The 15,523-nt window shown below is 37.0% G+C and overlaps 1 protein-coding gene across 8 annotated transcripts in view; it reads right to left on the minus strand.

The window, feature by feature from the left end:
* Positions 1-15,523, minus strand: part of LOC111866515 (serine/threonine-protein kinase WNK1) — a 134,097-nt gene that overhangs the window by 2,302 nt on the left and 116,272 nt on the right. For all 8 annotated transcript variants that reach the window (XM_033752284.1, XM_033752283.1, XM_033752282.1 and 5 more), the window contains 2 exons: positions 6,648-6,721; positions 1,077-1,288 (listed from right to left, as the gene is read on the minus strand). In XM_033752284.1, coding sequence (XP_033608175.1) covers positions 1,077-1,288; positions 6,648-6,721 — 286 coding nt within the window. The remainder of the gene's footprint in view (positions 1-1,076; positions 1,289-6,647; positions 6,722-15,523) is intronic.

The raw sequence follows: 15,523 nt of genomic DNA on the forward strand, positions 1-15,523 counted from the left end.
TTACAGACATAACAATTAAAAAAAAGGGGGGGGGACCTGAGCTTCTCCTTAAAATGATACACTATCTGCCCTTGATCCAGTATTTAAAAAAGAAGTGTATTATATTTTTTAAAATTCTACACTTTCTTCCACATCACAAAGTATTTCACATCAAAATACAATTTACTGGTAGCATGTACCTTTGGCTGTAGCCTAACTAGATAATGGAATAAAACTCTACAGCAGATTTAAACACATACACTTCATCTGCACTAATCACAGTGTAGCTACGAGGCAAGACAAATTAACAGCCGCAGTGTCAGCCTTGATGTTGACATTAAGATGTGATTCATGCTGTTTTCCTCATACAATACTGTATGGTAAACAGAATGATAAGGTCTGCCTTCCACCATCAAATGTTGGTTTAATGTCAGACAATGCAACAGAAAAGTGTCTTGAGTATGCAACAGTGTGGATGAAATAAAACATAAAAGGCAAATTATACAGTTCCATTTCACTAAAAAGTATATTTAAATCTGTGTTAATTTATTGAACATCTTGTTCAGCTTTGTACCTTCAAAGAAATATGTTTAGACCAGCTCAGTGGCATAAAGTTCTGAGTAATCAATTATCAATTATCATGTAGTTAGGACTAAGGTTTCAAATGTGTTCTTTCTTCTTCTTTGAACTCTACTGCAACACTAAGTTAAGACATATACAGTGCTTCAGATAATTTTGGTATTTAATGTTTTTGTCATATGTGCACAGAAAAACATTATACCAATTCTGTTCTTCATCATCCTTTGCCATTCCATCCAGTATCTCAGTGTTTCTGTATCATAAGCAGTAAAAGTTAAATAACAATGGCTGTTAATTCAACTTGTTTATATATCTAGTTCAATGTATCACATAAAAATTAGGCATTATTTTACCATAAGTAACACATATTAAAAACTCATCTAGTTATGAATGGCACCAAAAAATCCCCACAATAGGAAGAAAGATATTGATTCACAGCCACAAGATATTATTTTCCATGTCCACTAATCATGAATCATACCTATATGTTTTATGAGGAATATATAATTCTGGATTACCTGCATATGCTGGAGTCATGGGCTGATACATAATTGGGTACATGGCTGCTGCTGCTGGGTTTGATATGGTGGGTGCTGATGATGTTGATATCTGCTGGAAAGTCTGGAATTTTCCAGTATTTATGTTCAACTGCTGCATGAAGTGCTGATGTTGGAATGCCACAATTTCTTTGTGATGTTTTTGCTTCAATGCCTCCATTTCCAGTTCCTGCCTGAAAGTGCAAAGGTTTTATCAACACCAAGAAATGCATTTCTTAACATGTTAGTCAAATCAATGTTATATTATATAACTACTACATGTCAGACTGAGGGTTTGAGCAATAAATTCAAAATTCCTGCAATAATTATCAATAAATAAATTTGAAATGTCCATCCCACAGGATAATATGACATCATTTTGCAAACTATTGGAAAATCAAGGAGCATGTGAAAGAAAGTAGTGTCAGCTGTCTGACCAACGACAGAGATAAAGAACTTGAATCATGTGTGAGAACATCTGATGGAGAATGACATGGCAATGCTGGGAAGTGTGAAGGTAACCTATTTCAAAAGAGTCCTCTGCCTCTCAAAGTTCACTAGATTGCATCTTGTTTATGTACTACCAAATGAAACCTTCCTAACTGTGTAACTCAAGATTCAGTTCCTACTGCCAACAAGGCCATCAGGCCAACTACTGGAGAAGACAAGACAAAAAAGGGAAGCCTTAAGGCCAGAGTTTTATAGCTATAATACCATGATCACACGGAGACGAGTCAAGCAAACAATGAGCTGAGAAATGTAACAAACCAACTGGCCACTCAGGTTTCCACCATAAAGCAGAAAGAAACACTACCATATCTTTGACAAGAACTGTGATTATATCCTACTTGGGAAGGTGGGGTAAAGATATTATATCATGGCATGCAGGAGAAGAGAGTGGTCCTCAGCTTATCACTCATCCCTCTATTGTGCTTGCCACTCTGTCCAAGGTTTGAGCTATCTTCAACAAAAATGTCCGTGCCCTTCTTGAAAAAAAAATGAAGGCTTTAAATGTCCTTTTCATAGTTCAGTGCTTTACTTGTGGTGCGGTTATGTTTCTTCTTCCTCCTACTCTCTTACACCTTGTCACTTCAACGCAATCAGATCCTTTTTGATCAGTTCATTATTTTGGTTCACTTTGCCAAAGCCATTCTCCTTTGCCAGTTCCGCACTCTGCAGCTGCACTTATTCCTGGACATCATGTATGCATTCTATTCATATATTCTGCCATACACCATTCAGCATAGCTTGAGTGATCTAGTACTTCAATGATGTACCTTTGTTGTCTGTGGTTTTTTTAATATTGCAACTCTTCCAGCAACCCTGAAGAGATGACTTGTTTTTACCACCTGTCTTGGTGAGCTACTGGCCCATGGTATCACCAAAACAAAAGGCCTTGAATGTTGCCATCATCTGTTTGTCTGTCATTTGCACCAATGAGGTCATATTTGGTGGCATGAAAATAACTTTTATGTTCCTGGCCAGGTCTTGAATTTTAATAGGATAACCTAGCACTATGTCCAAAACAAGCAAGATCGTCCTGTCATGACTTCGTTCCTTAAAGTACTTCTGATGAAGTCACATTCAAAAGAGAGCATATATAGCCCATGTTTTGGAGGCCTCAACTAAAAAATTAAATTGCATCAAACACAAAATGCTGCAAGATCAAAAGAAAGAAGAAAAAAGGGGGAAAAGTAAAATAATTGTTAACAACATTACATCAAAACAGCATAATTTGGAATAACATAAATCAGGAAGTACCTGTATATTGTAGATTTACCTCATATTATAATATAAAACTATTTGCGATACCAATTTCACAACTGTCACATGCCATTTTAAGAAATATATGCACTGAAAATTAACAGAAATCTCAATGAAAGAATGTCACCTACAGAAACCACTGTATATTTGGAACTACATTACAATATTAGTTGCAGGCTTACCTAAGGTAACTACCACATGGTTGTTCAGTTTGCATATTTAACTTTCTCAGAAGTAGAATCCTTACAGAAGACAACTAAAATTAATAACAGTATTCAAATTTGCAACACAAACCTTTGCAACATAGTGGGTGATAATTTGGATTGGAGGGCTAGTTCATGTTATAAAAAATCTTCAACAGAACAGCAGCAGCAACAACGATGATGATGATAATGACAGCAACAACAACAATAACAACAGAAGTCTTGACGTCATTCACATTACTGTCAAAATGTATTTACACACAAGTTTTGTGTTTTGTATCACTCCCTTCCTTCAGGTTAACCTTGAAGCTGTGAAACACCTTTCAGTTTTAGCCTTGGTAGATTTTAATTACACTAACTGACACCCAGAGTGAAGGAACCTGTTGCAAAGATCAGGATGAATAATTCACATAAGTATCCATACCCTCTGCAGGATATGAAGCCATGTGTGAATGAGCTTTACATAAACATCATTATCACTTAACAACCAGTGTGTTAATGCGACTGGTAAGTAATCATGACAAGTAATTATATAGCACAACTTATTTAGAATGAAACACTGTATTGTAGCATCATATTGTATTATTTATTTCAGTCACCACAATTTATGTGAATAATTAATTAAACTATATTATACATTATAATGTGTTTTGGCCATCATCAGGTAATATATGTTTCTACAGTCAACTTTGTTTTTCTGTTATTTTCTCCCTACCCTGGCCAATGTTTACATCTGGAAGTAATCACAGAGTGTTATGCGCCAATGTCTCTCATGTAAAATTATGCTAACTAACTCCCTAGCATTGAGCCCTTCTTGAGAAGACAACTCTGCAGCTACTCAAAAATTTCAGAACAATTTATGGAACCTGAAGGTTCATTACCATGTTCGAAAGAGTATTCCAGTGGTCCCTATCCTACGCCAGATCAATCTAGTCTATACCACCCCATCCTGTCTCTCTTAGGATCCACTCTAATATTATCCACCTACCTATATCTTGGTCTTCCTAGTGGTCTCATTCCTTCTAGCTTTCCTACCAATATCCTGTATGCATTCCTCTTCTCTCACATTCATGCCACATGCCCTGCCCATTTAATCCTCCTTGACTTGATCATTCTAATTATATTTGGCAAAGTGTGCAAGTTATGAAGCTCCTCATTATGCATTTTTCTCCAAGTTATGTTAGAAGTATTAAAATATTAAATTGTTATATGTTAAAATGCTGTGTTATAATTCATGTTACTTTGGTTTGTCATAGTGGCACTGTGAATAATCTCATTGTTTCCTTTCATTTTTCTGCCTGCTATGAAGATCTGTTTATTTCTGGAAGTAATCATATGGTGTTATGTGTCAATATTTCATAAAATTACACTAAAAATATTAAAATGTTGTGTTATAATTAATGTTTATCTCATTTACAACATAATGGTATTGTGAATGTTGTTCTCTCTCGTTTTTCTGGTCATTACAAGGTTTCTCATGTATACTTGTGTTGCTATGCAGATTACGTGTTCCACTAGAATCTATAGGCAAGTGTTGTGTGCTGTTTATGCTTTTTCTCCTTTTGTTTGTTCTAGTGTATTGACCTTGTTGTGGGGGGTGCTGCATCTGGGCAAGTGATTGTTTGGAACTGATTAGTCCAGGAAATGACGGTGTGCCAGCACCTTCCAATCTCAGGCCTGTAGCAAGCTTAGAACTTGATGATCTTCATGGGGAACTACAATGTCCTACTGGAAAATGATGTCATGTAATGACTGATTGCTTCCAATTGTCACAACTTAAAACACAGTAATGTCAAATAACATGTACCATTAAAAATAGTACAAGGCGGAATGGGATGGTCAGGTGTAAGCCTGACTAACAAAGAATATGATATGCATCATTGTCAGAGCAAACTGATGGTGCTATGAAATATTCTTCCATGGTGGGATAGGGTATCACCACTCAGTAATTTGCTGCTTTAGTTCCAGATTAAATGAATTCAGCCATTATGCATTCAACTTCAAAATGCAATCAGCAACATATATATCTTCTTAAAGTGTTCAGTGTGTTGGTGTTAGTGAGATTTGCATTCTGCTGCAATTGCAGGACATGGAATTCTGTGTATATAAGCTACATGTGCCATGTCAGTGCTGGTTGATGAAGTACCCCTGTAAGGACATATGCTGTGTCTTATCACCCAGTGATAAAGATATTCATCCACCAACAAACAATTTCACATGACAGGATATGGATCCCTAAGTCTCCCTTCCACAATATACAGGGAACATTTTCAGTAACTAGATGCATTCATGGCGCTACGCTTCACTGCTACCGGTGCATCGCTGGCCATGAAGTGCACGCGTTTTCTGCTGATGGCATAGCATGCCTGATGGCCAATAACATTTGGAATGAAGGAAAATAATTAACTTGTACACCTCTACACAGTATTAAGTTACACAGTGGACAGTGTGGTTCATTTACGATAGTTTGTTTATGATTTGTGAGCAGTAGGCAGTAGTTATCAGCATCATGAGTCATTTGTTCCCAGGTAAGTTAGTCAGCAGTGTGGCATGACACTGTTCGCTATACTTTAAAGCAACACATATTTCTGTATGATACCTAAATGAAATATGAATCTGCTTGAAAGTGTCAGTAAAAAAATCGATGAAAATGTTGTGATGAAAGAGTTCCCAGCAAGACAAACAATTCATAGTTTGGTGAATAAACAAAGAAAAACGGGAATTCATACATATATCCAAATAAGCATACTATTTGGTTGCAAGAAAGAAATATGCATATGCATTAAAATCCAGTCTTTACTGATAAACATCTCCTTAGCCTAGGTCGTTTATCCAGAGGATCCGTCCAAGTCTGAGGCTTCATGTTCATTTTCGTAACATGATTATTTTTTACAGTGAGGAGTTGTTAGCCCCAAGTCTGACCCCCATGCTGGAGGACCAACCCTTGTCGGCTGTCCACGACTGCTTATTCAATATATTCGCAGCTTCCCTCCAAACCTGGAGGGCATCCTCATAACTTGTACTCTTCTCCAAGTACGTGTATAATTAGAATGATCAAGTCGAGGAGGATGAGGTGGGTAGGGCATGTAGCACAAATGGGGAAGATGAGGAATGCATATAGGATATTGGTGGAAAAGCCAGAAAGAAAACGACCACTGAAAAGACCAAGGCGTAGGTGGGTGGACAATATTAAAATGGATCTTAGAGAGATAGGATGGGATGGAATGGGATGGATTGAATTGATATGGCTCAGGATAGGGACCAGTGGAGGGCTCTTGTGAACATGGTAATGAACCTTCAGGTTCCATAAAATGCTGGGAAATTCTTGAGTAGCAGCAGAATTTGTGGCTCCTCCAGAAGGGCTCAGTTCCATGAGTAAGTAAGTACTGATAACCAGTCACTTTAAGACTGGTGGAGTCCTATTTTCTAAAATATGTATCATCAAATACGTACCACACAATGGATAATATCTAAAATCACTGTGCTACAAAAATAACTTCTATTAATTTGCATTAATAACCAGAATCACCTTACATTACATTATCTCTAATTAACATGAATAACATACGAAGTGAAATTAATTTACCTTCTGATAAGAAGTCTGAATTCATCATTATTCATCAATGAATGTGGGATACATTCTTCTTCAGACTCTGAATCCTGTAAAATTTGAAATACATTACTAAACAGCAGGAAATATACAAATGCAAAGATTACATACTGACCTCAACCAAAATCTCTTCTTGAAATACTAAATGTAAACACAACAGCATATGAACAACAGGATAAATAACTATTTCTGTTTAAATTATTGATGTTTGAAAGTAGGGTAATGTGTTAAAACAGACAGGAAATAAGAGTTGTAAAATTCATTACAACAGAACTATTAATGGACTTGTAATATCTTCTCAGGAGTAAAATGAGATCATTATAGCCTCTAAATCATCATCATAAAATTTATAATAGCAATCTGAGTATATATAAATGATGACCAATCAATGAACTACTGTAGTACACAGAGTTCATTATATGTAACAGATATCTGTTAACATAACAGACAAATTCAATATAAATGTTTACAGTTTTTATTTGGAGAACATATAATCACAAACAGAAAACCTGAAGCAAAAATAACAATAGCAAGTACCATGTATCTCAAGTACTGGAGATATGAGATCCATGGGATGGAGTCAAGTTGGCTTAGGCAGTCACATTTTAAAATATCCACATAAAAATATTACTCCATTGCTAAGACTGATTTGAAACCATAACTAACCTACTGTCACACATAGGGGTTTGGACTGATGTACAGATTTATTGACCACTTAGAGGCTGTAACTACAAATAATGATAACACTATCGCTAATGTCCAAACTTCACAAATCACTACACTAGACCATACAGTCTGTTACTAGACATTTCCTGGTAATGGCTCCAACAATGGCAATTCATCTGCATCTGGCTCAAATCCTCTCTTCACAGACTCATGTAGAGAACTATCAACTATACCCCAAACCTTGCCTAGTGTATAACCTCTAGGCATGGACCATGCAGAAAACACAGCTCTTCCATTGTCATAGTCCAACTGTTTGCATTACTGCTGCCTAGCAATGGGAATGTGTTTACTGAGCCACTGCCTAGAGATGAGTATGGCATATTTGCCTATCCTGCGGTCGTCCCATAGTTATGGATCTACATGCTACACTGCTCCCCTCCTTAAGGCTATTCGTCCCAAATGGCCTACAGGCATACCACCATCTCTTCTTTTCCGATGGCTGTGCTTGTGAAGTCTGTGACTGGCCTTGCCTTCCTTCCACGTGGCTTGGTTCTCCTGGTGATTACTCTCCAACTGCTCCCTCCATAAGGCCGCTCATACCAAGAGGTTCCCAGATAGGGCGGAAGCCAGTCCAGGTGTACTTTCATCAACCTTCTTTTCTACATTATGATACCCAACAGGGTGCAAACAGTTAAGATCCTTCTCTTGGTCAGTGCAGGCAAACTATTTAGAGTGGTTGGTGTTTCTACATTTCCAGCTTTCAATCAGTGTGCAGTCTCCTTTTTCATATTGGAGGGGGGTGACTTCTCCACGATGTCCAGTCATTCATTTTCCAAACCCTGAAAGAAGACCTTCATGATCTCTAGCCCAATGGTTTTCCTGAAGATCCTGCAAGATATCTTCTCCTTCCTCAGACGTAGTTACTTCTTTAAGTCTCGGTCCCTTACTCCACTGATGCCTTCCAGTTTCACCCAACATCTCTTTCAAAACATCTATCCTTTTTTGGTTCCTGGTACAGCCTAGTCCTTGCCTTGTCGCTAACAACAGTGTCCCTTATGCCATGCATGGTGAGTCATCCGTTTGCAGGCGGCAGCCAACTTCTTCTGGGACCCACCACTACCCTGGGTCAGTTTCTTCAGCTCTCCATGGCACCCTATGGCTAGATGCTGCTACCCATATTGCTCCTGCGTGCTCAAAATTTTCCACTGCGGCCTCTTCCTTAGGGACCTCTTCCATGATCCACCTCAGAATCTATTTTCTTCTGGATCTGCCTCCAAATCTGTGGCCTCTGTCTTGTGTAGACAGGCCTCCATTTTCTATAGCTGGGAATCCATCCTGGCCATCATCTTTTCATGATGGGCATCTAATTTGGCCTCCATCTTTTCTTGATTGACTTCCATTTTTGCCAACATTTCTTCTTTCAGGAGTTCTTAAGCGACTTTTAATTCTTTTAGGGTGGCATTTGTTTTTGCTTGGCTGGCATCTGTTTTTACTTCCTTGGCTCCTATTTCAGCATTTACTTTGGCAACAGGTCATGCCATCATTTGTTCCATATCCATAGTATTGCGGTTTCAAATCCAACAACTTCTGACACCAGTCGCCACATGTTGGGGTGACTATAGATGGGGTTTGGATTGGTGAATAGATTTACTGAGATATTATAGGTAGCAACTACAAATAACTAGTATAACACTACCGCTGATTTCCACACTTTACAAATCACTACACTAGAGTACACAATCTAGTGTTCTCTGTCTGTTACTAGACGTTTCCTGGTAATGGCTCCAACAGTGGCTATTCTTCTGCTTCTGGCTCAATTTCTCACTTCACAGACTCCTGTACACGTCCCTTGCTAATAAAATCTCAACAAAGACCATGTAGAAGACACAGCTCTTCCACTGCTGTAGTCCAATTGTTACATTATTGAGAATCTGCTGCCTAGCAATGGGATGTGCATACTGAGGCGATGCTGAGAAAAGGCCCTGGAATATATGCTCATCTCACGGTCATTGCATAACAACAGCTCTACACGCTACAATATATAACATATGGATCAGTGCAGTATGTCTGTGTTGTAAAGACTTTCATCTCCAATTCAATGGGTGTTTAGAATTTCAGCACCATGTTCAAAAAGATAACATTACTAAGGGAGAAATATTATGCAATGAATGCAAATCTGTCTTTTTATATAGCATTCATTTGCAGTTTATAGACTAAATTATCATGAAATGTTACATGATGACAAACAAACCTGCATTCAGTATTGTGAAGGTGGTGGCTGATTTTCAATGGGAGACGGTATTTACATTTTATCATCAAAAGACCTCCCTATATACCCAAATATATTAGACTCCACAATAAGTTTGCCTGAAAATAGTCTTCATATATTACTAACAGGGGGCTATCTGGTGCACAAATTCCTTCAGTGATCATAAAATTTTCTTCATCAGCATATATTTAGACATTTCTTAAACTAGATTTCTCTATTGTTTACTCCTGCTCACAAAGTAACAGACTTATACCCATCAAGATGAATATTTTATGAAAGGAAAGGTTTCATGGCATTTCAGCAAATGAAACACAGAACTCACTCTTAACACTTTGCGGGCCGCGCACCCTTTAAAAGGTTTTTCACTTTTAAACGTGGCGGACCGTTCGCATGTTAACTGGTTTTTAGAACGCAATAAGTTGCAACACACTATACATTGCTCTGGTGCCACCTACATTGCACGCAACTGCCTGCAGATGCGTGATAAGACTCTGGAATGTTTAGTTAGCAGTCAGCAACTTGACCTCGCTGTTTACTTATCCGACTATAAAGGAAAATGCTTTGCCTTCTTCAAGCCATGTGTATCAGCCAGTAGCTAGTGGGGAGAATGGATCAAGGACAAATTCTCCTCTGATGACCTAGCTGACCTGCATTGTGAGACGCGTAGTAATGGACTGTCATTCAGACAGCGACAGTGACGGGGGACAACAAAGAATTGTGGCCACAGACAGTAAATTGACAGTAGCTCCGACGATAATGCGGGTAATAACATTGCGCGTAGTAACACTGCGGGGGCAGCAAAAAATCCAAAAGAAAATCTAAACCCTGATTCAAAATTGAAATACAAAGCATTTCTGATGAATGTGGCAAAGGCCTGGGCTACGGTCCAGATGGTGGCGGCAGAACCAGGGTCACACAAAGACTTAGTACGACCGGGCCCATCAATTCCAACCCCACGAAGGTCTCATGTGGACCCCCCAGGGCGACTCTCAAGTAATATGCAGAAAAATACCCTCGTGAAAATGGTGAAGAGTGAACATTCCAAGGGGAAGAATACTTCTAGGCAATGCCGTGTTTGCACAGTTCACAAAAAAATGAGTATGTCTACATTTGCAAGTTCTGTGTAATCCCACTTCACAAAGGGGAAAGTTTCCAGAAATATCACACTCTCAAGCACTTCTAGGAGCATTGGTAAGTGTTCTCCAAAAAGTTTAGTTCAAAAAGTTAATTAGGAGATTTTATATTAATTTTTAAAGTGAACAGTGCACAAGTTAGGGTAGTATGTTAAAAATGCCGGTCCCCAGGGTGATTTAAATATTTAAATCACCGGTCCGCGAAGTGTTAATACAAAGAAAGTGAGATTTATAAGGTACATATAAAACAGGTTGGTTTAGAGGTACTGTTGCAGACTTGTATTCAGGAAGTGCTTGTTTAAAAAAACCAGCCATGTCACCAACTATCCTGACTGAGGGTTTTCGTGGTTTTCCTCAGTCCTTCCAGGCAAATGTAGGGATAGTATCTTCGAATAGATCATGGTCAATTCCTTCCAAATATTTTTGAACTCATCATTCACATGTCCTATCATCTGACACTATACAGTCTTGCTACTGAAAACAGCACCATACAATCCACATGCACGCACAGACACAAGAGGTACGTTGCCTGTGGATGCTGAAAAATAACAGTTTATTACTTAAAATTACCAAAACTCATAGTTCATTGTTTTCCCAAAAGCCATTCTAACAAATTAGCATCGTAAGCTGGTAGATTTCCTTCTACTGCTACTAATACAAAAGCTGATAAAATGAATACATAACATTATTTACAAAGCAACCTACTTAAAAATACTTTATAAGGAAAAGAAGAAAGCCATGATGATATTGATATCATTAAAGTTTCTGTGAATTCTCCATCACCACCATGTATGTACCTCGTACTGTGTCAACTTACAGCAACTTCAGTAACACGTAACAAAATACTAGAACACAATTTGTAGATTTCTTTCTCAATAGCACAATTATGTGGTACCCCGAAAACTTTTACAAAATTAAGGGTGAGCTTGACATATACTGTGTTTCATCTACACTGAAGCAGAAGCCCCCAGTTAAGGTTTCTGCAGAAGATCACTATTACTACATGATAAAATAAGGAATCCTTTATAAGCAGAAAAAGCAAAACTGATTAATTCTAAATAGCTTCACAGCTTTGGCAGTCTGAACTCCAACACCGGGTCTTATTCTTCATTTTTCCCACTTTCTCAACATGCTTGCATTTGAGACCAAGAATCACATTAAAAAACTAGTACCATGAAGCAATGCCTCAAATTTAAAGCAGGTAAGAAACCTGAGAGATCACAGGCATTGTATTGCCCAGGGAAAGTGCCAGACTTCACAACAAGACAAAGCACAGGCCTTCATATCATTTAGTGTGGGAGAGAGAAAATGCTGTATTTCTATATACACTTGTAATATTACAGATATTTTAACCTGTTCTTTGGAATTTTTCTTTGTCCAACATAAACAAAACATGCTGTGCCTTTGTCAAATTGATCAGACTGGACATGCAAATACAAAAACATGAATTTAAGCCAAGACTTGCATCTTTCCCACAATACATAACAAGCATTTATTAGAACCAAAATAGTACATATGTCACTAATCACAGTGCCTCATTGTCATGCACATGAGTATAGGCTTCACAGAACATTTATCAATATATATTAACACATACGCATGTACATGTTTATACATATATATAGACATATCAAAGAGAGTTCATTCACCTTCAGCATACATTTTAAGACGCTTTGAACAATTTTTCTTCCTTTGCTGTGAAGTGCCTGTCCCTATGACAAAGAAATTTGCCTGAACTGTTGCTCTCTATTATTCTTTGCAAAAAGATGTTAGAAATAAGATAACAAAAAAGAACTACAGAAAGCTAACAGAAAATTGAGAGATGGCAGATGTCACTATATTGCATACATATTCCTGCTTCATGGGTCAGTAAATTCCCTGTTCAATAAACAGCACATGGAATATGCATGTCATCCATTTTCATAAACACTGGTACTCCAATGAATTGATGTCTGGCATTAGGCCATACAGCAGTTACACAGTATCATGCACAAATGATTTTGTGAGATGGTGCACCCAGATCACACAAAATGTTCAGTGAAGAAGCCTTTATTATGCTGGAAATGAGTGAGTCATGCATTTTTTTCCAGCTTTCTGAATGAATGAAATTTTAGACTTAGCCATGTCATTAACAGTGTATCTGGTGAACAATTATCAGCTCTAGAAATATGTTGTAAATTATGAAACATAATTCCTAAATGCATGTATTTAAATATGGTATTCCTTACTTAACCAGAATGCTGAAATTATTTGGGACATTCAACATCCCTAAGGCATCTCACTTCAATTCAAAAGGAATTTCCAAATGTTAGACATTAGACTGATAAAATTACATGGATATGCCAAGAAGGATGAGGATGTTTATTTCATTTTCCATTTGTATGTTATATAGTAAGAATAAGTGCAAATTATGAAACCTACATGAAAGTCACTAGGCACTGAACATGCACAGGCATGAGTCTTATTCTCTCTGTGAACTGCCTTAGTACTTATTAAATTACATAAACAATCCAAACTGTTTGTAAATTACAAATAAATGCATCCAATAATGGTGCAAAAATTACTATAATGAAATCCCACATTCACAACGATAACTTAATCCACTGTTACCCAAATATATGGTATTCCTTAATTTATGTGATGGTTCTGTTCTAAAAAAAAGTCAGAGAGGGTGAAACTGCATAAGTCAAACACAGTTTCCCCTCAGAAATCACTGAGAATGTCTGAAATATGCTACAAAAGTATCAGAATATCCTTACTGTTACTTAAACTGGCTGACTTGTGCTGCAGTACATTTTTTTTTTGTTTTAACAATATTTATGTCACATCAGTATAAATAAATTGTGTTCATGTTTACTTTGAAAAAATAATTCCAGGCTTTGCCAACAAATGGGATGGCAATAATGTCCTTCAAACATGCACAGAAAACCTGCACCACTGAGACAAAATTACTTGCCCATTTGTCCCAAGATATACACACACATATTCTGTCTGTCCTCTCTCTTTCATACATTAAGAAGCATATTAACAAGATGCATTTTAAACATTATTAAATAATGTTTAGGTGCCAGAAACAGTTTATATTAATAAGGAAATAATAACAATTAACACTCACTGATCTCACAGTAGACAGCTTGCTAAATGGAAGTCACACTGAGTAGTAGGGGGTAACAGTAGATGATGATGATGATGATTATGATTGTAGTGGTAGACAGAAGGCTTAACTGGCTGAAAAATCGGCAGTTAAGTTTCACATTTATGTGCAAACAACTGGCCGCCTGTCACTTCTCACACCCCCGAAGGGGGTTTGTCTAAAATTTTTCTTCTACGCGTTCAAGGTTACTCTTGGCCTTGTTCGAAGTTACGTGACACTTGCTATACCACCTGCTGCAACTGACTTTCTTTACACAATGTACAGCTGGGCAGTTGAAACAGGAGAAACATCAAAAGTTTATTCACACTAACATATGTGAAGTACTATATATTTAATTTTCTACATATATTACTATCAGACATATACTTAAAACTCCAAAAAACAAGAATGTCGGGAACAAATCAATTCAATCAGTATGTATAAATGGTTCCTACTGAGAGTAAACGAGAAATTGTGGATACCTTTCAAAGTCACTTCCTATCAGTAGCTGATAGAATAGCTTCTAACTTCAAAAAGGAAGGGATAAGTGATACTAACTGCATGGATTACCTATATAGCACTTTCAAGAATCCATACCCAAATATAATATTCGATCGTACAACGACTAAAGAAATTGAAAGTATAATTAAGTCACTTAAGCCTAAAAATTCTTACGGATATGACGAAATCTCAGTAAAAATTCTAAAAATATGCTCTCCTTTCATCGCAACCCCCTTGAATTATATTTGTAATAGGGCTATATTATCTGGCACTTTTCCGTCACGTTTAAAATATTCTGTTATTAAACCTTTATTCAAAAAAGGTGATAAAATATATAAAAAATTATAGACCCATATCCCTGTTGACCTCCCTGTCTAAAGTATTTGAAAAAATGATATACATAAGATTTACCAATCATATAAAAAATAATAATATACTATCTGTTGAGCAGTATGGATTTAGAAGTAAGTCTTCAACAGAAAACGCTTCATTTAAATTGCTAAATGATGTTCTCCAGGCCTTGAACAATAAGTCAAATGTAGGAGGTTTATTTTGTGACCTTGAGAAGGCCTTTGATTGTGTCGATCATAACTTATTAATGGAAAAACTTAAATTTTATGGAATTGTAGATAATGCACACGCCTTAATTCAGTCATATCTCAATGATAGATACCAAAGAGTTTGCATTGATTATGATGATCAAGCATGTTCTCATACTTTTTCAGATTGGGGTAGGGCTAAGTGTGGTGTACCTCAAGGTTCCATCCTTGGCCCAATCCTTTTTCTTTTTTATATAAACGATTTACCCAAAGTTGTAAATAATATTTCTAAGCCAGTTTTATTTGCCGATGATACTAGTATCATCGTCAGTAATCCCAATATAGTAAACTTTACAAACGATCTCACTCTTGTATTTGAACAATTGAACATATGGTTTAACTCTAATTTATTATCATTAAATTATAATAAAACACAATATGTGCAATTTCGAACCACCAATGCATTAACAACTCCTATAGATATTAGCTATAAAAATAAACATATTCCTAACGTTACAAACACTCAATTTTTAGGTATCACTCTTGACAATTCCTTGTCATGGAAGGACCACATAGATGGACTTAAGGCTAAATTGTGCAAGGCATGCTAC

Source organism: Cryptotermes secundus, unplaced genomic scaffold, assembly GCF_002891405.2.
Source record: "Cryptotermes secundus unplaced genomic scaffold, Csec_1.0 scaffold401, whole genome shotgun sequence".
NCBI lineage: Eukaryota > Metazoa > Arthropoda > Insecta > Blattodea > Kalotermitidae > Cryptotermes > Cryptotermes secundus.